The 27,855-nt window shown below is 39.8% G+C and overlaps 1 protein-coding gene across 2 annotated transcripts in view; it reads left to right on the top strand.

Annotated features, from left to right (window-relative positions):
• Positions 1 to 27,855, top strand: part of LOC124126982 (transient receptor potential cation channel subfamily A member 1 homolog) — a 37,876-nt gene that overhangs the window by 2,318 nt on the left and 7,703 nt on the right. Inside the window, exons 2-20 of one of the 2 annotated variants that reach the window (XM_046490503.2) lie at positions 8,401 to 8,569; positions 8,867 to 8,988; positions 9,618 to 9,803; positions 10,257 to 10,478; positions 11,574 to 11,667; positions 12,007 to 12,202; positions 13,519 to 13,702; positions 14,114 to 14,221; positions 14,567 to 14,655; positions 15,301 to 15,447; positions 16,131 to 16,242; positions 16,926 to 17,062; positions 17,499 to 17,620; positions 18,414 to 18,578; positions 19,892 to 19,992; positions 21,689 to 21,858; positions 23,479 to 23,611; positions 24,017 to 24,148; positions 27,608 to 27,748. In XM_046490503.2, the coding sequence (XP_046346459.2) occupies positions 8,401 to 8,569; positions 8,867 to 8,988; positions 9,618 to 9,803; positions 10,257 to 10,478; positions 11,574 to 11,667; positions 12,007 to 12,202; positions 13,519 to 13,702; positions 14,114 to 14,221; positions 14,567 to 14,655; positions 15,301 to 15,447; positions 16,131 to 16,242; positions 16,926 to 17,062; positions 17,499 to 17,620; positions 18,414 to 18,578; positions 19,892 to 19,992; positions 21,689 to 21,858; positions 23,479 to 23,611; positions 24,017 to 24,148; positions 27,608 to 27,748 (2,730 nt within the window). Of the gene's footprint in view, positions 1 to 8,400; positions 8,570 to 8,866; positions 8,989 to 9,617; positions 9,804 to 10,256; positions 10,479 to 11,573; positions 11,668 to 12,006; positions 12,203 to 13,518; positions 13,703 to 14,113; positions 14,222 to 14,566; positions 14,656 to 15,300; positions 15,448 to 16,130; positions 16,243 to 16,925; positions 17,063 to 17,498; positions 17,621 to 18,413; positions 18,579 to 19,891; positions 19,993 to 21,688; positions 21,859 to 23,478; positions 23,612 to 24,016; positions 24,149 to 27,547; positions 27,749 to 27,855 lie in introns of both variants that reach the window. The other variant, XM_046490502.2, reaches the window with a different exon arrangement.

Raw genomic sequence — 27,855 nt, 5'->3', positions numbered from 1 at the left:
ATTTACTTGTTACTGCCTTGTCTTTGGTGTAACCGCTTTGTCCTTGCTGTTACGTGAGGAAATTCTTAATATAATTTAGGTAAACACACATTGCATAGCATACATTTCCATAAGTACAAAGCACACATGTTCAATAAGTAAAGAATATTGAAATTATAACTATTATATTTGTTGTGTTTTGGACACAGAGAAGACAAAATCATCCCTCAATCATCACTTTTTTTATTTCTCATAAAGAGCGATAAATCAGGCTTTAACACGTGGTGATATTAAAAATGAGAATTTGTTTCTTTTCCAGGGCAGAGGTAAAATATTAGTTTTACAATAATACACTGACAGAAATAGTGTATTATTTTGTTCTCTGTAAAATATTGCTAACTCTAATGGTTACACTAAGAAAAATAAGTTTCTACTGTTGCTCCTGTATATTTAAAATATGACACAATTATGTTTCTTCGTGTTGGCATAACATATCCAACAATTTCTCACGTTTAGAATTGTCTTGTTAAATAGCTAAAAGTTTGAATTTTTAAGTTTTATTTTTGTTTATTCAAAAGGGGTACAATTGTTTTTATAACGATCCATATAGAGAGTAAACTTGTCTCGCAATTCCATGCACAACATGACAAAGGATAGCCAGCATTTGCTATAATCAGACGGTTTTTATACACATTCAAATATAGCCTTCGAAATAAAAAAGTGAAGATTTCACGTTTATCCGCTGTTATGCATCTTTTGAATGGTATTACCATGTGTAAAGCTTGAAACATGCCACCTTTCAAAGAGTGAAAAATCATAAGTACTTTGATATGCTCAAAGTCGGGCGTGGGACACGAATTGACTGAAAGGAAAGCTAGGTACACATGCTGCGCTTCAAAAGGTAGCGTTTTATTTATTGAAATGCGGCGTATATCGGACTGTGATGTCTTTTCAATTACATTTGCAATGGTTCGTTCTTTGGGAATTTTATTGCATGACATAAAAAAAACTCTCCACTAGACCATAAGGCGACTATACAGAGGGATGACTTCAACTTTCCAATTGTCAACCTTCTCTTTATGTCGAACACTATTCCAGCAGCTCCACCCTTTGGTGTCAACATTACACAACTTTTGAGGTACAATCGAGAACGCTCTTTCACGAAGATTGCAAAGAGCGTCTTACGACTCTTGCTCAGGGTTATAACATTCAAAGTAAAAACACCTTGCAAGTTTTGATATTGTAATAAAAAATAACCAAAATAAACCGTGATGTATATTTACAGTAGACAGACAGACGCGTTTATTTATGTCTCACTAGTAAACCATTTAAAGTACAAAAATAAAACAGGTGATTTACATGTTTGATCACACTATCTACGACCAATCTAACAGCGATTTATGAGAGACAATAAAACAAATTGATAAATAGATAAAATTATATTTTATAAGGAGGCTAAAATAATTAAATATACACAATATACTTGAAATACCCACCTGGGTTTTTTTTATAATCAGAAAAAGAGATGGGTAAGGAGAAGCTGGGTAAGGTGTGGTACTTAACAAATAACATGTTAATTGTATGAATAATAGGAAACATGAGCAGAAAGAAAAAACTTTATTCACCAGCGACAAGGACAGTAATGGGGGGTAAATAGTGAGTGAATAAGAATTTAACGTCGCATCGGCATTATTTCAGCCATATAGCGACTGGACCAAGCTGATATATTCAAAAGTGAGTCACGAAAGTGAAAGCTTCTGTCGATTCCATCATACGCATTCTTCAAGTCGAGAAGGCAGCGTTAGTTTTCAGATCTCTATAATACTAGTTATCGAAGCAATGTGATCCCCTCTCTGAAACAATTTTCAATATCACTGAAAATGTTGTTTATTTCCATTTCCAATCGGGCATTTAGCACTCCACAGTGTAGCTTATAACCACCACGAGCTGCTTACGTTAGTCGCCTGTACTTCAACGGGTCCCTTGAGTGACATGATGAGGTTTGGGATTGATTATTCCCTTTGACCACATATCAGGTATACAGGGGTTTGGAAACAAACATTGACCAGCTTATATACTAGTTCGCTAGTGTGGTCTCCCCATAAAAGCTCTGATGGTGTATTGTCAATATTAGGGGCTTTGCAGTTCTTGGTTTTCCTGAGAGTTTCTCTGACCTCCTCTATAGTAATGTCATCATTAAATGTCACCATGTGAATGTCACCATCCTCTGACGTCATCGTATCCCTTGTGTCGTCATCTGCAGTTTTTATGTTCAGCAGTTCCTCATAACCCGCTTTCCACCAATAGTTTGCTTTGTTTGTTTAACGCCGCACTCAGCAATATTCCAGCTATATGACAGCGGTCTGTAAATAATCGAGTCTGGACCAGAAAATCCAGTGATATCATGAGCATCAATCCACGCAATTGGGATACGATGACATGCATCAACCAAGTCAGCGAGCCTGACCACCCAATCCCGTTAGTCACCTCTTACGACAAGCATAGTCGCCTTTTACGGCAAGCATGGGTTGCTGAAGACCTATTCCACCAATCTAACACGTGGTCTTTATCCCTTTATTGTAATAGTATTTCCATAGGAATGGTTTTCTGTCGATCATTACCTACTGCTACCTTGACAATACACTTCCAAAAATCTTCTCTATTTTCGTCACACACATCGTCCATATCCTGGTGAATTTTGCTGCGATGTTGACTTCTCTGTTTCTGTTGGTATTTGCGTGCCCCGGCACCAGTCCTTCACTGCTATACACATCTCATTTCACTTTAATGTGTACATATCCTTCCATTATGGCCGATGATGTCTCACTTCTTGTTACTTTTCCCAGTTGACATAAAGATTCACTGGTAGCTTAACCTGCACTTCTTAGCAAACGACGTTCACAAATTCACCATAGACATCGTCAAAATAGTACGGTTGGTGATTTATCGTTGATTCTAACTTGTATATTATATTTGTTAAGAACTTTTTCACTTCGATCGACTTACGAAAATTTGCCGTTGGTTTTCCTGTTACTATTTTCTCATAGTACTGGACAGAGTTATCTCCCGTTTCCTTCCTTCTGTATGGTTCATTCGGGGTTGAGTGCGTCTCCATCCGGCTTTCCTCCCACATTAAGCTGACACGCCGTGATATAACTGGACTAATGTTAAAAGCGGCATTAAACTCAACTCTCTCACTCACTCCATCTGTCACCACACAACCGGACTGGTTAACCAAATCTGAAGGGCACAACTGAACACTATATCTAAGCTTTCATAAGGCAGAAAACAGTAGTCCACAACACACATATCCTAGTTTCACACAAATGTCAAATCTCATTTCACAACTATTGGGACCATTTAGCATACAAAGATTCGCATTAATTAAAAACTGTAAACACAACTTCCCACTGTGTGAAGTCTATAACATTTTATTGTGAAGTCTATAACTTGTCTCTCTGCAAGGTAGTCGCAAGTGTGCTGTCCTCGTGTTTTCTTGGTGATCTACCAACTTCGGGTTGGTTAATCTGATGATTGTTGTCGGAGGAGGTAACGTGTACGCAAGAAAGGTCCCCCGTAAAGATGACAACCTGAGAGGGGTCAGTCATACGCGTAACTGCCTGTCCATGTCCATGTAGCCCAAAACGTCTCTAAAAGTGGTATTTATTTAAAACAACACAGTACAGTAATTGATAGTTATACCAGTTATACGAATGACTTGAAAGAAATTGTTAAAGGAAAATTAAACGGTCAACTTTGGGGGGAAAAGAGCGAATTTTAAGCAAAATTAGCCGGTTTTTGACAGCGAGATTCTCCTAAGTGCATACTTTTCAGAAACATAATTTTAGCATTTTCGGAAAGCTTATTCATCTTAAAGTTTATCATTCACACGAACTAACACAGGTGTGCTATCGCGTTAAAACATGTCTAAATCCTTCAAACTGCTCATAATTGGTAAACAAGCCGTCATCGCAGCAACGTTACGCGTACGAGAGAGCCTGTTAGTGCAGCCTTTTTGTGAAAAAATGTTTGCACTTTGTGATAAAAGATTGAAACTTGGCACAGATGCAGATCTGGACATTCCGAATATTGTAAGATATTGGTCCACCGACAAAAATCAAATATGGCCGCCTTTGAGGAATGAAGTTCGAGTATATTTCTTTAGCATATGACTTTCCTCATTAAAAGCCAATTATCTATACCAATATTTATACTCGTATGGTCGATAAAATGACAACACCAGAATATTTAAAGAACAAAATTTGCATTTAAAAAAGATATGGTGTACATGGCTAACGTTTTTGTTGGTTAGTGACAATTAAATGCAATCACAATTGCTACCACATTTGCAAAGTAATGTGCAAATCAACACATTTACACCGTGCTCTGCATCCCCTCTCAGAACTACATCTCAGAAGCTCTTGGTATGACTGAGAAGCTTATGGTTGCGCAATCCACAAACGCTCACTAATTTTGCAACTAATCTTACCAATCTCCACTCAGTTTGCGTTGGGTGGTCTGTTTCGGCCTCCCACCTCGTCCTCAACAGTGGTCAGCGTGAAATGCAGCCCTTTTTACATGTTGGTAGAAAAGCATCTGACGTAGGAGGAAGGGACTCTACTTTTTTTAGAGAATAATTCTTTGCATGCAACTCCTGTACAGATACTGGCCCGATCATACATAAGACCACAACACGCTCAATGACTGGCATCATGTTCCTAACACTCTGTTCGAGTTGTACATCACCAATGCGATTGAAACTTCTGTATTGTCTTGTTCGGGTTGTACATCATCAATGCGAATAAAACCTCTGTATTGTCCTGTTCGGGTTGTACATCATCAATGCGATTGAAACCTCTGTATTGTCCTGTTTGGCTTGTACATCACCAATGCGAATGAAACCTCTGTATTGTCCTGTTCGAGTTGTACATCATCAATGCAATTGAAAGCTCATGTTGCTTCATCATTGGACACACCAATTTCTGTGTCTCTTGAAGAAGTGTGAAATATTCATTTGTCCATCTTTTCAAAAAGAGGTTAGATAAAAACAGTACTTAACGCCATCTTCTTTTTGTGTAAACGTTCGACTTGTCGAGGAGGTCTGGTGGCATGGTCTCTTCAGGCTATAGTAACAGTAGGTGATTTGGGGTGAGTGAAGCCAAAACTGTGGGATCATTTGGAAGCATCTGTTCATGGAGCAGACCGTTAAGGATCTTTCTGAAGGATCTGATTAAATGGTCCCATACACCTTCAAAGTGAGACCCCAAAGGGGGGTTAAATCCCACACAATTTTTTTCTTCTGAAGAACAGTTTCAATGGTCTCACTATCTGTTGATTTCCTGTCTCAACTCACCTACCAGGTGCGTGCCATTGTCTGATCGTTCACTGGCCCCCTTCGTGCGATAAAACGATGGATCGCCTTGATGTATGAGTCTGTGTCTTATACCTAGCATATCGTTTTACAACACTGCGACCTCTTTTGACTTTTATAGGTCTAAAATAGTCCATTCCAAACCGTGAAATGGGGGTTCATCTGCAATCAGATCTTTTAACTTGCTGTTTGAGCTCGATATTTTCGACACACAACTCACTTGGCGATGAGACGCTTGAGGGCTGTACTAGCGCCGGTTATCGAGTGATTCTGTTGCAATGCTGACAGCATTGTATTCTTTCCTTGATGTTCAACAACTCTGTGACTATTTTTCAATATCAATCTGGAAACAGAGTGTTTTGCTTCAAATGGAATGTTCGCTCGTTCACGGCGACCTCTCACTCTCATGATACCGTTTATCATTACCCGATCCAACTTTTGAATCCTGTTTGAGTCAGTGGTTTTGTGACCAACCGTTCCAAACTGTTCTAGAGCTTTCGGTTCAGAAGAAAAATTCTGTCTCTGTGTGTAGCGAATAACAAATTCTTCTGCTTGCTTCGAAACTTCCTTACGGAAGTTTTTCTTTGCCCTGCCTTCTCTCTCAATGTTGCCAAAATCAAAAGAAACAAGGCTACAACTCTTTTCAATTTTATCCACTGACTGTAATGATTTCCGGGTAGAATAGGTCTTCATCAACCCATGCTGGCTGTAAAAGACGACTATGCTTGTCGTAAGAGGCGACTAAAGGTAACCAGTGGTTAGGCTCTCTGACTTGGTTGATGCATGTCTTCGTATCCCAATTGCGTGAATCGATGCTCATGATGTCAATCATTGGATTGTCTGGTACATACTCGATTATTTACAGATATAAAGTGGGACTATTGCAGAGTGTGGCGTTAAACATCAAACAAATAAACAAATTTGATCGTCATCAATGTTTGAATCCACTGTTGGTGTTTTCGGCCATTGTATTTGTGATTATCTCAATTGGTTGACTTCATTTGCTTCATGAATCACTGAGAGAAGGTTTGCAACAAACGTGTTGAAGCGGGTTTTCTCATTGGAGATATATCTAATCACTGCCACACTATCTGTCCAATAATGTACAGATGATATTTGGACCTCTATCTCTTTAAGGATCATGGTACTGGTGCGAACAGCGAGCATCACTGCAGTCAATTCAGTTCTAGGAATAGTAATCCTTTTGAGGGGTGCCACTCTTATCTTTGAGAACATGAGAGCACAATGAATGTGAATTTACACAAGAAATGACTTCCTCATCTGTAGGCACAGACTTTAAACAATCGTCCACATAAAAGCTCTTTCTTGTCACTGCTATTGCCTCTTATGAAAAGTCATTTTCATTAGCATCTGCAGTTTTACGCAATGTCGCATTCGAGCAGCTTGGTGATGAGGTTGCGTCAAACAAATGAAACACAATGTGGTAAGATGTGCGGTTTTGATTCAGATCACCTTCAGGCCACAACTATATCTGAAGAAATCACAGTCATCTTTCGCCACTCTCACCTGGTGGAACAGGGTGGCTTCAATATCTGCCATTATTGCTGTACGTTCCTGTCTGAATCGCAGAAGGACGCCTGTGAGATTATTTGTTAAATCTGGTCCTTGCAGCAGGTGACTGTTTAGGGATATACCTTCATATGCTGCAGAACAGTCGAACACAACTCGCAATTTATCGGGTTTTCCAAGGCGGTACACACTATGGTGGGGCAAGTACCATACATGACAAATAGTACTGATCACCTCATCAGCGGGTATCCTCTCAGCATAGCTCTTTTCAACAAGTTTAGACACGAAATCATTCTATTCTTCCAATAACTTAGAATCTCTCTTCAGTTTCACTTTCAGTCTTTCTAGTCTCTTTCACCTCTGCTTTCTTTAATGGCATTTTTATGCTGTAATAACCTTTCTCCAGTTTAATGGAACTGTTCACCATTTGAACGAACATCTTATTCTCTTGGGAATTCTCTTTCCTGTCATCGATAGATCTTTCTGGGAAATCAAGATTGATTGATTGTTTCACAAGTCTTTCCAGTTCGTTTAGTTCATCTACGGCTACTTCTTCGGTTCTGTTCAACTCCACTTGACCAGTCTCTGACAACATTCCACACTATAGATCCGAACCTGGTTAGTGTCGCATGTGGCCCTCCACTTGGACCATTCCCCAAATAAATCAATAAACAAAACGAACAATTGTAATACAGATCTAGTTGGGACTAGTTGACGTGTTTTTGTTGATCAAGTAGATTCATGGGTCGGTATATTAGAACTCAACATATGAGCTCCAAGATGGCTTCACACGACAAAATTAATTTTTCCAATTTATGTTTACAAACATAAATGTGTGTGTGAACATTGCGAAACAGTTTGTAAACCAGCTTTAGAATTTTTATAAACTGTTGTCGGGAAATGGTATGGATCTCTTTCTACACTAATATTTGGCCAACATATTAGCCCTTTCATATTAGGGTTTTGTCAAACATATATTTGTCGTTTACAACCAATCACATACTGCAACGATATAACCTGATTTTCACTTAATGTTTCTTTAAAATGGCGTCGGCATTTGAGAGAAGTGAAGAGGTACTTCGTACAACACATATTTGTTGTTCGAAAATACAAGTTTGCAAACTTTTTGGAGTTTTCCCAAACTTATGTTGCCTGTGTGAAGGCACACAAGGACATTTGGATTTTGTATCCTTTATAATGGAATTATGTAGTGGTATTAGATCTGTTGTCATTATGAGTGTGTGGATGAATGCTGTATATACATTATATCACAATTTGAATGCGTTGCTATTTTGTTTATTTTCACTCAAATGAGGAGGATGGCATTGAATGTATTATGTGTTTAAATTCTCATTAATGATCGGGGATTAATGAACCATTTATTGCTTTGAAGGATATTGAGAAAGATTACAGCGGATATATGTCATTGACTTTTTTATCAGTTATGGTCGATCATTAAACGTTTATCAAACCAGTAATTAATCTTGACATATGTTATATTCATCATTCCTTCCCACCAGTGTGCCAGATATGGAGACGAGTGTAACATGCTAACTGAGCTACAGACTATCAGCGGACACGTCAAGGAGAAAATGAATGCACTGGACGATACATTCCTGACTCCCCTGCACTATGCAATTCGCTACAACCACCTCAGTGTGGTCAAGTTGCTGGTGGACGCTGGTGCAGGTACTCACATGCTGTTACGATAGAAACATATTTTAATGATATAATTACATATTTTACCTTTCAATTTGAATTGAGTCACAGGTAAGCAACAATAAGCATGATAAGGCTAAAAATATTAATAGGGATCAGGGTGCTGTTGTACAAAGCAACCTTAGCGCTAAGATTGCCGTAACTCTATGTTAAGGCATGGGAGTTACGATCACCATATCTCTAAGATTGCTTTGTACAACGGCACCCTGGTCAGATGAGACACACTGCTGAGGCTAGGATACTCTGTTCACTAACTCGTTTTGTAAGATCTCAACGTGAAAGGCCATGAAGACATCACCCCACTCCACACTGCAGCCAGATACCACAGAGCGAAGATCAAGAGGATGGAGACCAACAGTCCCGAAGAAGAGGAGTCAATTAAGGGGAGTGTGAGTACTGTAGTCCTTGTGCATAATACACGATCTGCTTATCAGGTGGAGGGCAACACCTTCTTACCCAAAATAATGTTAAGTTATAACATATACTATACGCGATACTGATTTATTGATTAAATAAATTGAATATAATACATGAAAATCGTATTGCCAGAAATACACCAAGCACCTTCTTATGCATGTTATTGTATCAACGGGACTATCTGGTATACTCTACTAAAAAAATAACATACCAGCAGATAATTTAACGTTGGTAAAAACTCACTTCTTCTACAGAGACGTATTTTCTGGACAAAAAGTGTGCATTTTACACAATTAAAACAACACACAAGTCATAAAATAGACTGTTAAAAACTTAATGCAGGAATTTAAAATCACAATGGACTTGTGTACAATACACTTTAATTGTATTGATCGTGATTTAAGGTAAAGCCACAAATCTTTACATGCCGAATCGGATGTTGCGCATTTGTTGGTGATCTGTTGATTTCACTTTTGAATAGTTCACGTCTGTTTTCCATGCATAGGCCTCAATAATATTCCTCACAAAACTTTGATTCAATCAATATCTATAAAAGCATGTCTAGATACTAACACTCACATTTGTCTTTGGCTGTGACCAGGCTGCAGCCAGTGGCCTCCTGTCTGTGGAGACCTCTGGAGAGGGCTGTATATCCTTCCTGATCAAAACTGGTGCCGAAGTCAATGTTGTGGATATCTATGGACAGACGCCTCTACACTATGCTGCCATGAGCGGGAATGAAAATGCTGCAAGGGTTCTGCTGAACCTTACTGACATATATCTTGACGTGAGTGTCTTATACGCATACTGTTGACTTTTCTTACTGTTATATCAAAAGGCTGGAAAATGATAAGTATCAGCTCCCCTGAATAATTAAGAAACAATTTGCTGAGAGAAGCTTATGATAACTTCGTGTCATTCTTGGCATTTTACAGTGTTGAGTACAGATTAAACTGTGCTACAGTGTCGATGAACTATTTTCTGACTGAAATATGTATCAGGCATGAGTTGAAGCAATTCAAGAAATGAGTATGGTTGGTCATGAAATCATTACACAATTTTACAGTTGTGACATTGGTATTATTTCAAATTTCAATGTATTCACAGGAAGATAAAGCACTTGTTTATCTTCCCGAAAGAAATAACTCTCTGTAAAATGGTACTTGTAAACCTTTTTGTACTATGGGTCTGATGGCCTTCATGCAAATAAAACTTGTAAATTTGTATGTGGTGTTGGCAGGCCCAAGACATGCAGGGTGTCACAGCCCTCCATACTGCAGCCGTTCACAGCCAGGAGGGCGTGGCAGCCATGTTGATCGAGGCAGGTGCCAACGTGCGATGTAAAGACATTGGGATGGCCACGCCGCTGCATCATGCGTGTTCAAAGGGAAATGTCTCCTTTGTGCAGATGTTGTTTGATGCTGCATCAGGTCGTGCCGAAGGCTGGGTGATGGTTTCAAGTGTGAGTGACTCTCATCAAGGACATTCTCAGAATGTGAAATAATGCATTAACTCCTGTATAAGTGGAAAAATACAAAATCTGCACACAACATATGTAAAGACATTTGGTTGAAAGTATGTGTGATCATGTTTCCATTGCCGTGTGTTATGGTACTTATGCATAATGAGTGTATATCCAGAACTCATTGCAACCCGAACACTTTCTTTTGAAAATCATCAATTATACAAACTTCTCTGTGTTTTGTCCTTTATGCTCAATAGTTTCGGCGGGAAATCTTGAGTGGTTCTTCTCCTGCATATGGGAAATCTTGAGTGGTTCTTCTCCTGCATATATATATATATATATATATATATATATATATATATATACCCTCTACCCATATTCCCTCATGATATATATATCATAAGGGATGATGGGTAGAGGGTATTACATTTTCTGTAATGCCCTTGGGGATTACAGTTTATATATATAACTCGGCTTTTCATTGGTCACCGGTACCACTTTTCATTCGTTAGTCCTTAAAGTCTATCAACCACGTCTTGATATGGAATGAGACGTTGCATAATTCTGGATTCTGATTCCGAATAAATACCTGCAACTTGATAAATATCCCATATCCATCCATCCATCCATCCATCCATCCATCCATCATCCATCCATCCATCTACCCATCCATCATCCAGTGTTGGTATGCATGTCTGGCATCAACGGTGCTGACTTGCATTTGTTAAAGTTAATGAATTGAATGCAACAATTCATTTGCATGTTGTGTATGTATAAGTTCCAAATGGTTTATCTTTCCCTCTGGATATATAAACCGTATTTAATCGTAGCTCGTTAGCTAATTTCATAATATCCAGCAAGAAAAGCAAATGTGAGCGGCCAGAGCGAAGTTTGTTATTTCAGAATCAAAGGTATTAGGTACAAGTCATCCCCAAGTGTATAATTCACTATGTCACGGTTCACAACATTTATATCTAGTCGTCATCACTAAAAGTGGATTAGCCATAAAAAACACATTGATCTATGACTTTAGAACCCAAAACGTGTAATGAGGATGAAGTATTATACGGATGTACTGTGTTCCTCATCCAGATGCTGACAGATCGGGATGTTGAGGAGAGCACATGTCTCCACCTGGCTGTAGACAACGGACATTATGATGTGGCCAAACTCTTCTTGGAGAAATGTGAGTTAACTTAATTCTGTATAAGAACATCAGTCTGTAATTTGACATCTACCCTCGGATGTCTCTCTGAAAGGTTGATTGTGTATATTTCTACCCTGGTGGCGTGGAAGGTTACCCATGTTTTCTGTCACTGGTTTGCCTGGTCCAGACTTGACAATTTACTGGCAGTTGTGCTATTGCTGGAATATTGCTGACTGTTGAGTCTAACAACATCCCCTCACTAATGATATTGTGAAAACTAACTTTGTGGCAATGAAGAGATGCAACCCAAGGAAAATATTGTGGTTTTTATCTTCCACATGATCCATGAAGATCACTGCATCTTCTGATGTTCTGCAGATGCCGATGTGAATGTCCCCCGGAAACACGACATCTATCCTCTCCATCTGGCCGCCATGTCAGGAGACATCCGGAATGTCAAGCTGCTGGTGGAACACAAGGCTCGTGTTGATGTGTTGAATGACGAACAGGCAACTCCACTACACAAAGCAATTGTGTTCAATCATCTGGATGTTGTACAGTATCTTGTTGATCAGTAAGTTATCTTCATTCTATTGGTAGAACGACATTACTATTATACTGCGTAGCATCAAGTGGCATCTGGTAAATACACTAGGTTTACACTGTATTTGTTTGTTCTGTTTATTTATTACCGCCACACTCAGTTATATTCCAGCTTTTTTACGTGGGTCTGTAAATAATCGAGTCTTGACTACACAATTCAGTCATTGTCATCATGAGCATCGAACGACGAAACAGAGTCACAGAGCTCCAGTAAATCACCATATCCTTATCAATTTGGAGATTCTTGAGTGCAAATGTGCATCACAAATTACAAAACCAAACAATAGTATAACAACACTGTGGGTAATTACGTTGTCTAAACAAATAATCCCTCACATCCCGTGTTTCCCCAATTACACATTGTCACACAGTGTCAACAGTCTAATTTGTCTAAGTTCTCTAACCTTCCACATCTCGTCATGTTGCTGAAATAGCACCGATTAATCCAGACAGACGCGAGCCAGTCTATTCTGTTAGATAAACATGCTACACCAACCTACCTTGTCAACTAAGTCTACAATACCTGCATCTATAGTTTAAAAATCACTGACTGAAAACTGAAAACGACGTTTCTCCATCTCTGTAATGGACAGTTGAGATGGTTGAAACACCACTGCCTGCGTGGTTGGCGATGCTTTCGTGTAAGGATGAGTCCACGCGCTGATGCAAACAGTTCCTGACGGTTGATCCAAGATGATTCTCCGGACTCCAGCTACTGCAGATGTAGTAGAGGTTGTTGTAACAAACCTGTTCCGTAAATGTCGTAGACGGATAAACCTGTCCTGTGCGGATGTGGTGACACGTGGTCTTCCGGAATGAGGCCGATCACGTCAAAGCCTCCCTACTTTGCTCTGGGACACATTTAGCGCGGAGCAACCGCCGATTGCAACTCGCCTGCCTCTAAATGCTTAATTGCATTATTTCGCTGCGCATGGGACATGAGAAATTTCGTCTTTTAACTGTCACTAAAGCAGGAACCATGGGTTTTATTGGTAATGGTTCTCATGATGCACGCATGAAATTATTTCCCCATTGTCCCTCACACCCTTTATTGATAGAAATAGACGTGGTTGCATTTTGGCAATTGGTAAACGGTGTCAATGGTTTTAAACTTGGAAATGACTCAACGTTAAGCAAGGGCATAATAATTGTACAGATTCTCAGGATTCCTCTTAGATAAATCAGAAGAGAAAATATAGCCTATGCGTTTCTTTTTTTAGGAGTACATATATAGCCAGATGCACGCACATATTATGCTGTACATTAAGTAATGTTCCATGGTTACAGCGGTGCAAAGATTGATCGACGTTGCAAAGACAACTACACCCCCCTTCTGCTGGCTGTGACACACGGTCACGTCGAGACTGTGGAGCTCTTGTTACAGAAAGGTGCAGATTACACTGCTGTCGACAAGAACGTCAAAACCGTCATCTTCCTGGCAGCGGAAGAAAACAAAGCTCCAGTGTTGAAGGTAAGTTATGATTTTCTCCTAAAATTTAAATTCATAAACACTCATGCCCCTAATTTGAATTTTTCTCGGGGCCTGAAGTATCTAACAACGTATTGTATATTTAAAAGTGTTTCTTTTCAACAACCCATGCTTGTCGTAAGAGGCGACTAACGGGATCAGATGGTCTGGCTCGCTGATTGGTTGATGTATGTCATCGTATCCCATTTGCGTTGATCGATGCCAAGATGTCACTCACTGGATTGTCTTGTCCTGACTCGATTATTTACAGACCGCCGTCATATAGCTGGAATATTGCTGAGTGGCCTTGAATAACAAACACATAAACAGCTGCCGATCACCAAAATATTTACATGACTAAGGGAGGGTATTAAGAGGTGTACATTTTGCCGTTGAAGAGAAATTGTTTTCCAGAAACTATTGTCTTACCCACAAGTAAAGCTGATGATCAAGGGAAATGAAAGCTGTGTCACCAATCCTGTGCATGTTGCAGCTCAGGAAGGTTACAGCGAGATCCTAGTGGTAAGATGGGCGGAAACCTATTTGTATTGAGAAAAATTGAATGCAGTATGTTGTCTTCATGAAATGATAGATAAAGTACATGCAATTGAACTGAAAAACTTATACGTGATGTTCACTTCACTTATGACTCAGTTACCTATACCAAGTTAAAACAGCCATACAAATCCTACAAAGTTGAATGCTGGACTACTGCAGCATCCTACAGCCCTTGATACCAAGGAGTCCATTTGTATGTAGTGTACACATGGGAAGGAAGGGACATAACTCCCATGGTACAGATTGATGCTAATATGTGTATCCAAGGTATGTGGTGTATGAATAGTTCAATCTGTCCTTATTTTCTAGATATTGCTGGAGAATGGAGCTCTTCCTGACAGCAGGAACGAAGAACAGCAAACACCATTACATCTCGCTGCCATGTTTGGCAGGATGAGGTAAATACTTGACAGAAGGGAATAATGATTCGGATATTCAGTGTACAGACTCTGAAACCATTTTGACAACATGACAATTGGTTTCAACAGAGCCTTTCATTTTCAGAACTGTTCATGTACTCTCTTCTTTCTTAGTATTCTTCAGTTCAGAGATTACTTGATGGTTCCATATCCAGTACTTTGATTTATTGCCATTTACACCTTCCTGCTGTGAATAACATTTGGGGCCCGTCCGACAAAGGGATCCTAGCGCTATGATTGTCGTAGGTCTGTGTCAAAGTGTGGCAGTTGCGATTGTTCTTAGCACTAGAATTCTATTTTACCACTTCTTCTCATTAACTACAGGACATCTGACACTAAAACTTTCAGTTTTACTCAGTTTAAATTTAAATGTATATTTAATTCTTTTAGCAATTTGTGTTGCAATGCTTGTATTTACTGCCCATTTCTTGGAGTAATTTGACTGTTATCCTTGAATCACCTTCAACTGCTACTTTTCTGTATTCAGTGAAATAATCATAATCCAGATAGGACCGAACCTTAAAAAAGTACGTCTTTTACGTCTTCGGATCTTCCGCTTTTCGAGTATCCACTGAGGCGGTCTGAAATTAGAATACTAAGGCAATGTCTTTTTTGATGTTACAGCAATGTGAGAGAGCTGGTGAAGCGTGACAAGTTATTAGTCAATGCCAAGGACGGGAACTCCAACACTCCTTTACATCTGGCAGCCATGCAGGGACATGACAAGGCAGTAGCACTCCTCCTGGAGTTCGGAGCCGACGTTGCCAGCAGGTACAAGGCGTCCTGTGGCCTTAATTGTTATATCAGCCTATCACAAACCATTTTATTATAACAAGGCCAGAGCAATTTCTTTCTTTTTATCATTTTTGTTAAAATCCAAAGTGCAGGAGACAAAATGGTTGATATTTTAGAGTCCACTGTATGATTCCGACTGTACTATAAGCATGCGTTTATGAATTACTGTGAGGGTACCAGATGTTAGCGAAAAGGTGAGCATGTCCTGCCACCTTGGGGGCATCCATAATTACAATACAATACCTGACAAACCTCATCTTTCCATTGTCAGAGACCTATTTTTCAGAAAGATCTACCTTTTGTTTGTTTTTTTAAACCTATTTCTGATGAACTTATTTCTCAGAAGCTATTTCTGGTGAACGTCTTTCTGAGAACCTTTTATTTTGTTGAACCCTTCTTTAGTAACTATATTTTTAGATGAATCCATTCCCCGAAACTGCTTTTGATGAACCAATTTCCCAGAAACTACTATTGATGAACCAATTTCCCAGAAACTATTTTTGATAAACCTCTTTCAAAGAAACTACTTTTGATGAAACTCTTTTTCAGAAACTATATCAGATGAACCCCTTTTTCAGAAACGATTTTTGTTGAACCCCTTTCCCGTAAACTACTTTTTGAGAAACTCATGCTCACGTACTAGCGTTATTGGTTGACAGGAACTACAGTTTGTCGACCCCCCTGAATCTGGCAGCATCCGAAGGATGTCTGAAGGCATGCCAATTACTGCTGGAACATGGTGCAACCATTGAAACCATGGACAAATATGGGGTCAGTTTCAAATAGCCGGCACCTGCACAACACACTAGGAAAGACAATAAAATGGATTTATAATAATAATAATAATAATAATAATAATAATAATAATAATAATTGATGTTAGGCCGTAGTGTTTATTTATTTAACATTGAACTCTTGAAGGACGTAAGGGTTTGTGACAGTCACAGTTCTAGTGGCAATTGATGCCATAGTGTAGCAGCCGAGAACCTGTAAATCCTGTTTGATGTTAACGCTATTAAATGTTCAGCATGAGGTCAACATCAAGATAACTGACAACCCTTAGTGTGCTTCCTGTAGCATAACAGTTAAAAAAGATGGTAGATTTGTGTATTTCTACAACATTGTTCTGTCGAGAGTGTGGCATTGCACTTTCGGCACATACCCATGAAATGCCGCCGAAAGATAATCTCACAGTTGAGGACGTAACCAACGGATCAGTTTCAAGAAATGATTCTGGAGGCATTGCCATGAGGACAACACTACTTCAGTAATAAGAAATACCTACATATGCAAATTATTGTTGCTTATTAGAGTAAAGCGGTGATACATTCACTGTTATAGATATCAGATAGAAAACCTACACGGATATACGGTTTGTGGATCCAATTTATGGCGTCTTTGCCTTGACATGCCAGCAACATTTGTCACTCACTCACTCCGAACATTTACTGCAGACCACTCCACTTCATTTTGCGTGTCGCAATGGACACCCCGCAGTGGTAAGCCTCCTCATTGAGTGGGATGCAAATGCTACGTTGCCGGACTCCGAGGGTCTCAACAGTCTTAGTATCGCCATTGAAAACCACAACAAGTGAGTTTAAGAGCTTTATTTCTTGAGTTTTTGTTTTATCATGATTATCTATGTGCAAATAATATGTCATGCCCACCCTAACGTAAAACATAATTGCCAGTTATGCATGGAATGTAAAAAAGGTGATGCCATTGTAATATGCAATATGGTAACATTCTCTCTATAAAAAGTAAGGCATCAATGATACACTTTGTTGTAAAATATGAAAACTTGACACTAAACATGTTGAGAAAATAATTAGTAGACCAATTTTGTAGAAATACGTCAATTAAAAAATCATATAATATAATATATGTTATATCAATGTTTAACAACGCATAATGTGAGTCCTACATTTCATATTGATATATGAAGAATCGAGTGCATTGAACGTGCGGTGAATCGTTACACAAGGGGGTCAAACGCACTGAAATATGCTCATGTCTTTTCATTACAGTGATGTTGCCATGGTGATCATCAACTCTGAGGTGTGGAAGGATGCCTTGCGACATGCATCGCTCGACATTGTTACAGGGCATTTCGACACGCCCATGAGAAAACTCATCAGGAAGATGCCAGGTTCGACTCATTTTTGCAATCTCCTGTATTGTTGTACCAAATATTCAATCACCAGAATACAAAATCAAGTTGGAAAAGTGTGAAGTGGTACAAACTTATATGTTAATGTCCTTTTGGGTATTTGTCGATGAGATTGGTTAAAGGGTTTCATCAATGAGCACCATTTCCCAGGTACAGTAAACTACGGTTATAACGAACTCAAAGGGACTACTAATTTTAGTTCGTTATAACCGTAGTTCGTTATGTGTACATATACAGCATGACTACAGCAAGTAGTCGGGACCAAAAAGTAAGTTCGTCATATCCGTCAGTTCGTTATAAGAGTGTTCGTTATAACCGTAGCTTACTGTAACATATTTAATCTGAAAATGAAAGGTGATGCAGGTCTGTGTGGTTGGCATATCTTGGAGATAATCAGTAGGGTCTATCTCTCTTCACAGAAACGTATCTTTCTATTCGCCTCAATACAAGTTAGGGGGCACATGTAGCCCAGTCGTCCAAGACGTTGCCATTCGCTTTTGAATGCCCTGGGCACGTCATGAATCAGAATCTATGATCGTGTGTTCGAATCATGGTTCGCCCCGATTATGTTTCTAGGTTTGTCAGCACCATACCTGTTCTCATGGGTTTTACCAAAGCTGTGAACGTCTCAGACCTGCATCACTTCGGGCTTTCCTCCCACATTAAGCTGACACTCGTAATATAACATGAATACTGTTCAAAGCTGCAATAAACCCAACTCAATCACTCATACTCTATACAAGTTTAGCAGCAAATATTTCTCATTAACCAGATGTGGCAGAGCGAGTGTTTGATCGCTGCCTGAGCTATGGCGCTGAGAAGAATCCAGAGCGACCCGACTATGAAATCACGTTCAACTATGAGTTCTTGGATGATGTGTATGCGAATTGGCTGGACACAAAGAGAGAGTCCTCCAGCGACACTGGATCAAGTTCAGGTGTGTAATGTGTTTCAGTTTCATTGTGTGCCAAAGAGAAATTGAATACTTCCATTGTACTGGGGGTGAACCTAGCATTAGCATACTTTAAAGCGTCACAACGATCTATCAACTTGTTTGTGTTAGTCAAACTGTCTATAACCAAATATTGCAACTGTGCTATTCAGAATCATCCATGTAAATCTATACGACCATGTCCCAAGAGGAACTTAGAGACTTCGATTGGTTTTGCCCGTGAAGACAGATCTAGGTCATAGGATGGCCATGAGAGGAACACGAATCACAAGTAATCACCACAAGTAATAACACAAGTAATAACAAGTAATAACATCAATCTTACATTCAATCTCCTCCATGACACCATGTTTGGGCATGGCCAATGCTATAGAGTTCATGTTGTTTGTACTTGACTGCAGAAAACTTTAATTGGAACACATCATCATCAGTTTCACCGTATTTGAATAATGATAAGGTTTATTGAAAAATCAAGCGAGATGTTTTTTCTTTCTTGATATGTTACATTGACAACTTATATTTATAAGTCCTGTTGTTCTTGAATGGACTGGTAATATAACTCATATCTAATACATGTGAATAATTAATATAGTTATTATTTCAAAGAGAAATAATGCAAAAGCAAAACAAATGGTGGTGAGTAAAGAGGGATTAGTTGTGTTTAATATGTATATTTCAAGTAGAAGATCTATAACTACACTAACGTCTAACATTCTTTCCTTGTGGTGTATTTTGTAATTTGTCCTACATTCCAATACGTTCGTGATGTCTAAAACAAATAGAACCGTGTGGCTAGATCAATTAACTAGCCTGTGCATGTGTTTGTGATGGGTACCAGGGTATAGGACTGGGTACGCTCACCCTTCGCGAACTCCCGGTATCATCACTATTTGATAGTGATTCATGAACACAGGTTCATGATATAGTCGGAGTCGTACAAAGGACTTTTAACAGAGGTTTCTTATGAATATGGTCAGGATTTTGACGATTTTATTTAGAAGTAATAATACTTTGCCTTGCATATTCTTGGTCTTTTTTGAATTCTTATTCCATGCAACTATAGGAACACCCACTTCACAATTAAATAATATATTAGTCAAAACAGCTGTAATCAACCATGTTAGGTTTCATTTTATAACATTATAATCGAGATTAGAATGTACGTTAAGGACATACATATTTGTAAAAGAGCATGATTGTGAATTGTTGGTACACTAACCATGCCTCACCACATTGCATTTTACACCTACACTCAATATATTATAATTTCCATCCTTAAATAAGAAACCCTTTTTCAGATTATGGGGTGTTTGATGAACATGGACGGGTACTGCCAAGTGCCAAGCCCTACGCATCAGACTCCAGCATCCTCAAGATGAACCATCCCCTCAAAATAATGGTGGGCAGAGTGTACTGTGGTGCAACTATGATGAAGAATGTTCCCCTAAATGGTGAAGAATGTTCCTCTAAATAGTGAAGGATGTTCCCCTAAATGGTGAAGGATGTTCCCCTAAATGGTGATAAATGTACCACTAAATGTATCACTAAAAAGGGATGGATGTACCACTGAATGGAGATGAATGTTCCCCTAAATGGTGAAGAATGTTCCCCTAAATGGTGATGGATGTACCACTGAATGGTGATGAATGTACCGATGGATGTACCACTGAATGGTGATGAATGTACCGATGGATATACCACTGAATGGTGATGAATGTACCGATGGATGTACCACTGAATGGTGATGAATGTACCGATGGATGTACCACTGAATGGTGATGAATGTACCGATGGATATACCACTGAATGGTGATGAATGTACCGATGGATGTACCACTGAATGGTGATGAATGTACCGATGGATGTTCCACTGAATGGTGATGAATGTACCGATGGATGTACCACTGAATGGTGATGAATGTACCGATGGATATACCACTGAATGGTGATGAATGTACCGATGGATGTACCACTGAATGGCGATGAATGTACCGATGGATGTACCACTGAATGGTGATGAATGTACCGATGGATGTACCACTGAATGGTGATGAATGTACCGATGGATATACCACTGAATGGTGATGAATGTACCGATGGATGTACCACTGAATGGTGATGAATGTACCGATGGATGTACCACTGAATGGTGATGAATGTACCGATGGATATACCACTGAATGGTGATGAATGTACCGATGGATGTACCACTGAATGGTGATGAATGTACCGATGGATGTTCCACTGAATGGTGATGAATGTACCGATGGATGTACCACTGAATGGTGATGAATGTACCGATGGATATACCACTGAATGGTGATGAATGTACCGATGGATGTACCACTGAATGGCGATGAATGTACCGATGGATGTACCACTGAATGGTGATGAATGTACCGATGGATGTACCACTGAATGGTGATGAATGTACCGATGGATATACCACTGAATGGTGATGAATGTACCGATGGATGTACCACTGAATGGTGATGAATGTACCGATGGATGTTCCACTGAATGGTGATGAATGTACCGATGGATGTACCACTGAATGGTGATGAATGTACCGATGGATATACCACTGAATGTTGATGAATGTACCGATGGATGTACCACTGAATGGTGATGAATGTACCGATGGATGTACCACTGAATGGTGATGAATGTACCGATGGATGTACCACTGAATGGTGATGAATGTACCGATGGATGTACCAATGAATGGAGGTGAATGTACCACTGAAGGCATCCTTCCACAGCTCAGAGTTGATGATCACCATGGCAACATCACTGTAATGAAAAGACATTTTTTAATTGACTTAATTCTACAAAATTTACAAAAGTTGGGCTACGACTTATTTTCTTACCATGTTTAGAGTAAAGTTTTCATATTTCCTATCGAAATATTTTGTACAACAAAGTGTATCATTGATGCCTTACCTTTCATGGAGAATAGGTTTCCATATTGCATATGACAATAGTATCAACGTATTAACATTCCAAGCATAACAGTGAATGTTTGTGTAGAGAATGTGTAGAGAGTCGTCGGTGCAATTGCACACGTCTCCCGACTGTGGTGTTTGTTCCTCCAGGTGGCGTTGCGTCGGAAAGACCTACTGTCCCACCCTCTTGTCATGTCCATGTTGAACCACAAGTGGCTCACGCTCGGCTGTCCCTTGTACATTGCCTCAGTTAACCTCTACCTGGTGTTCCTGACGTTCCTCACGACGTACATCGTAGAGACACCACCTCCCTATATCTAGTAAGTGCAGTCCATTATAATACCCTCAGTTAACCTCTACCTGGTGTTCCTGACGTTCCTCACAACGTAAATTGTAGAGAGACAAAACCACCCTATATCTAGTAAGTGCACTTCATTATAATACCCTCAGTTTACCTCTACCTGGTGTTCCTGACGTTCCTCACGACGTACATCGTAGAGACACTACCACCCTATATCTAGTAACTGCACTCCATTATAATACCCTCAGTTCACCTCTACCTGATGTTCCTCACGACGTACATCGTACAGACACTACCACCCTATATCTAGTAAGTGCACTCCATTATAATACCCTCAGTTCACCTCTACCTGGTGTTCCTCACGACGTACATCGTACAGACACTACCACCCTATATCTAGTAAGTGCACTCCATTATAATACCCTCAGTTCACCTCTACCTGGTGTTCCTGACGTTCCTCACGGCTTACTTCGTGGAGACACTACCACCCTATAGCTAGTAAGTGCACTCCACTATAATGCCCTCAGTTAACCCTGACCTCGTTGATACCCAGGTGAGCATAGGCCCCGAGCCCGCTATTATATGCCATGAGAGGAATCTAACTTGGACTGGTCGGTCAGGCTTTATGACTAAGTAGAATATGTGTCACCATAACCAAATGACATGGGACGTTGCTGATAATACCAACCACTGACCTGTCTGACTGAGACTAGAGTTTTACAGGCCCATGTCTTATGAAGCTAAAATATTGCTGACAGGGGCATTAAACAACAACCAAGTACCGGGACATCCCACCACCATATTCTAAGTTATTGCATGGAATCACTAAGCTGCTGCAGAAGCAATATTGAAAATGAAATGTTGGACCCATTCCTGTACCATTTATTTTTTTAAATTATTATTATTATTATTATTATTATTATTATTATTATTATCTACGACGAGTAATGGCTACTCATAGGGATTCTTCTACACTATGATCGATTTTGAAAATAACTTTTGGAGCATTTGAAACAACGATTAATCAATTTCCCAAATATGAACTGGTCTGAAAACTTGGACTAGTAAAGGTATTTTGTTGTTTGTTATCCCCATCCAACAATCTACCATTAGCCATAAAACTTATACGAAAGTATGGATGTACTTAGTTTGATTGTATGATGAATAAGTAAACCTGTATTGCAAAGACTGTAGAGACACTTACCACATGCTTATTACATTGGGGACACAGGTGACCCAGTCGTCTAAGGCGCCGCGATTCGTTGGGCAGGGTTGCGTCCCTTGGACACGCCTGAAACCTATGATTGTGGGTTCGAATACCGGTTCGCCCCGATTATGTTTCTAGGTTTGTCAGCACCATATCCGTGCTCTTGGGTTTCACCGAAGTGGTAAACGAGACCTGTATCACTTCGGGCTTTCCTCCCACATCAAGCTGACACGCCGTGATATAACTGGAATACTGTTAAAAGCGGCGTTAAACTCACTCACTCACTCACTCACTTATTACATTGGGTTTGATATGTTATCACATAATCTTGAGGATATAGCGTGTATAATGATGTTTTGCCAAATAAAAAGAGTGAACGTTAAAAGGAATGACACTGAGCAGAGAGCAATGGCGGTTATTTTTATGTTTCAGTAATTCAAGTGATTTCGCGGCCATGTCCTCTGGGTCATGTGACCATCTGAATACAACCTATCAACAGCCCAAACCTGCCCTAATAGCTAAATATGTTGTCATATTATTAGTTGTCTTCAACATGTTGAAGGAGGTGAGGTTATACTGTATCTTTCCTGAATTTGGCTTCTAATGCCTGTTGGGGGCGGTCGGGTAGCCTTGTGGTTAAAGCGTTCGCTCGTCACGCTGAAGACCCGGGCTCGATTACCGACATGGGTACATTGTGTGAAGCCCATTTCTGGTGTCCCCCGCCGTGATATTGCTGGAATATTGCTTAAAACGGCGTAAAAACAGATTTGACAACGAATCTTAATATACAATATACTCCTTTGACGTTGGTTCCTCATTGACCCCCAAATAACTTTCCACAGGAAGTTCACATCAAATATTGTTACACTTCTTAGTAATTCTTGGAAATATTCCCTTTAATACTCTCTATCCTTACATCATGTATGTATTATGAAATCCTTTAAATACAATGTGAGAATGTTTGTTCCAGTTGTTTCAAATCTTCCAAGCAAGGTGTTCGTACTTCAGCTGGACGAATCTGATTGAGTGGTTCACCTATATCTCAGCTCTACTCCTCGTTATTGACTTCAATGACTGTCAGAAGGAAACAGGCTTCAGATTGGTGAGGACAGTGTTGTCATTGTGCGGGGTCATGTTTGTGTAGATAAGGGGGCGGTCGGGTAGCTTAGGGGTTAAAGCGTTCGCTCGTCACGCCAAGGACCCGGGTTCGATTCCCGTCATGGGTACAATGTGTGAAGACCATTTCTGGTGTCCCCTGCCGTGATATTGCTGGAACATTGCTAAAAGCGGCGTAAAACCATACTCACTCACGATGTAGATATGGGGACAGAGAAGGCCCAGACAAGAAAGGCCCACTAATTTGATGTGCCTTCCAGAGACATTTAATCTTGGATTTAAATCCCAGATTCGGTTGATGATGATCCTTGTCATAGTATCCACATCAGTCAGAGGTGAAATGTCATATTTTCAAACATGTCGAATATTACGAACTTGTTTATTATTACCTTAGAAGAAATATGGTAACATGATTTCAACCATCTCTCATGGTGCGGGGTTTACCCAAACGTATTCAAACCGCCGTGTCCATGCCACAGCAGCCACAAAGTTGTCCGAGGCGGGCGTTGGTGCTCTTGGAATAATGTCCGTCTCGGGACACAGGCATGTGCAATCCTCACAGAATTTCATAACCACATATGCGCCAGTTGCTCAGTGTATGGTATTCAGCAACATACTGCAGTCAAACAATACGACCACTGTCGCGTTTCTTGCGCCATGTTCGTCCCGCGTCGACGCCATAACCAGTCCAAGGCCGTCGATTTACGGTATCAATTCAATTCAATTCAATGGTTAATTGTATGAAAGGTCATTGGTTCACGTACAAGTGAGTTACATACACATACAGTTATATTAACAAGTACTGTAGTATACGGAGTATCAGGACAACAACAACTGACGTAACATAAAGCATGATGAATGTATAAGGATACTTGAAGTTGTAAGTTATATTTTTTGTTTGACAGCAGACATACAAAGTGCTTAGTAGATATGCGTGAACATGACCAGGGCCCCGTTCCACAAAGTGATCTTAGCGCTAAGTTGATCGTAACTCCCATTCTTTAACACTGACGTACGACAATCGTAGCGCTAAGATCGCTTTGTGGAACAGGGCCCTGACACGTAAATATTTCCATTCTTATTTTGTTATATACCGGATAAATAAACATAAAATGAAATTCGTCTTCAACACCAAGGCCACAGATGGGGCAAATTCTTTGTGACTTTTGAATATTGGAATATCTTCCTTTATTCACTTTAAGATCATTTAGACTAAGTCTAAAACGTATAAAGGTATTGCGGGGGTATCTGCATCTTAAATTTGAAAGATACCTTTCTGGTTCGAGGAGAGACTTAATATTACGATATGCGTCATATTTTGAAATGTCTTAAAGTGCAGAATGCCAATCCTGTCGGAACATATCTACAGATAGTTGTAAAAACATATGAATGTCACCAATAGATGATAGATATAGAAGTGGTAAACGTCTGAGACCTGCATCACTTCGGGCTTTCCTCCAACATTAAGCTGACACGCGTTGATATAACTGGAATACTTTTAAAAGCGGCGTTACACCCAAACTCAGTCACTCGCTAATATGTGTACAGTGGCCAGCAATCTCCGGTCCAACACAAACACCCCCTGAACTCCTTCCAGATGATGCTAGTTTAACTGCTGTTGAATAATAAATATCATCAGCATTTAACCAGTTGTGCAACAAATGTTTCCACTAGGCATATAATATCGTAACACTGTAAATATTCAATGAAGTCATAATCATCAAACTTCTATTTTAAACCACTGATACTCCATGACAATATGGTAAAGTTCTCACAGTTACCGGTGAAAATGTCATTTGTCTCCTGTGTGAGAAGTTCTGAGCCTTGGCCACATTGCTACAAACGGGTGTTCCATTTCGTCGTTTGTTACTGCTGAATTGTCTCCTTGTTCCCTTTGGGGCGTCTCTGTCGTGTCTTGGTTTCGTCATCAGTTTGCCGTTCTTGAAGTAGCCCACTAAGTCCTTGATCTTTAACGTCCTGGGCCCACTTGCACAAAGCGATCTTAGTGCTAAGATGATCGTAACTCCCATACTTAAACATAGGCTTACAATAGTCGTGGTGCTAAGATTGCTTTGTGCAAGTGGGCCTGGAGTTGTAGGCGTTGTCTCCTAGTATGATCACTGGAAACACCGTATCCACCAACTCTGAGAGGAGAACGAGACTTCAGAATGTCCATCTTGTCATCTGAGGACCTCGGTTTCACTATTGTTGGCCTTGGTTTAGTAGCACCATCCTTGTGAACCCCAAGCATGTGTGCACTGACAACGTATAATGTAGCGCAACCAGCTCGGTAAGCACACTATTTCATGGCTTGCAGTTGCTGCAGTCAGCTTACATCAGTGGTGGAAACAAAGTAGCAAGTTCTACGACAAAAGTCACCTCAATTCACAATAACCAGTGGCACAGCTCATCGGCTATGTCCCGTGTGTTAGCTCGGCCCCACAATGCACTTGGAATGTTTCAAGTCATGTGATTAAACAGAAGCAAATTGATATAAAATCTTACATTTAAATCATACATTTTGCTGCATTTGTTTATGGATGATCACACACTGAACGCATAATACAATGTGACTCATCTAACAGTAACTTACCTATTTTAGTGTTGTTTATTTGTGTTTAAAACGTATACTTTGTCTCTTGACGATAGGGTGTAGGCAGTCAGGTGAAACAGCCCGTCAGTTAGCCATGTCCGTTGATTTTCATTTTACGGCTACGCTTATTGCAGATTTGATTCTAAACCCACCTCCAATAAATCATAAGATTAGTCCTAAATTCGGCATTAATATCACCGACTTTTGCTTTAAACACTGTATGTTTTGCATTGGTTACTGACCACTGCCACCATATTATATACTGTCATTGAATTTTGTACTACTACTCTATTGTTTACTGCCATTTATTGTAAACGCTGTGCGGTATTTTCTATTGATTTGTGAACCAAGTGAATTTTGTAACACATTTGTTGATTGTATACCATTTGTTGGTTGTTTGTTGGATTCACACTAAATTCTTTTTCGTACAGATTTCTGGGTCAACATATTGTTTCAGTTTGGGAATCGACACGTAACACCACAAATTGAGATAGGGCAAACTTTATTCCTGAAACCCAGTTAATGCAAAATTAACGGTCCAGTTCCAGTGTCATTTTCCAGATAAACAAAACACGAGTACTGAGTGGTGTTCGTGTGTAAACATGTAGTCATTCTCGGCAACAACTCCCCTGAATGCCGATGACTGAGGTCAGGAATTCACTTTATTCGTAGAATGGAAACCTGTTTACCTCCACACGATGTGTAATGTAATGAGGTCTGTAACAAGCACGTGTTTGATTCAACTTTGATTTCACATTTCTTCATAACAAGCGCTGAATGTTTGTGTACCAGTACTGGCAGTGGTCCCTGGGGGCTGTGTCTGTGTTCACGGCGTGGATGGTGCTGTTGCAGTTCATCCAGAAGTTCCCCATGTTTGGAATCTACGTTGTCATGCTCAGCGAGGTCCTCCTCACCGTCATTCAGGTCTTCGTCGTCTTCTTCCTCTTCATCGTCGCCTTCTCACTCGGCTTCTACACCGTGTTCCAGAACCAGGTTGGCAAATCAATAATCCTATTTCAAAGCTGAGCATAATATATCCGAGGCAAGAGAGTTAACTGACTATAAAAGTCCAGTTTCCACACTTGCCGAACTAGGCTCAC

Source organism: Haliotis rufescens, unplaced genomic scaffold (assembly GCF_023055435.1).
Source record: "Haliotis rufescens isolate VD_foot unplaced genomic scaffold, xgHalRufe1.0.p SCAF_5, whole genome shotgun sequence".
Taxonomy (NCBI): domain Eukaryota; kingdom Metazoa; phylum Mollusca; class Gastropoda; order Lepetellida; family Haliotidae; genus Haliotis; species Haliotis rufescens.
This window is presented reverse-complemented; position numbering and strand designations above follow the sequence as displayed.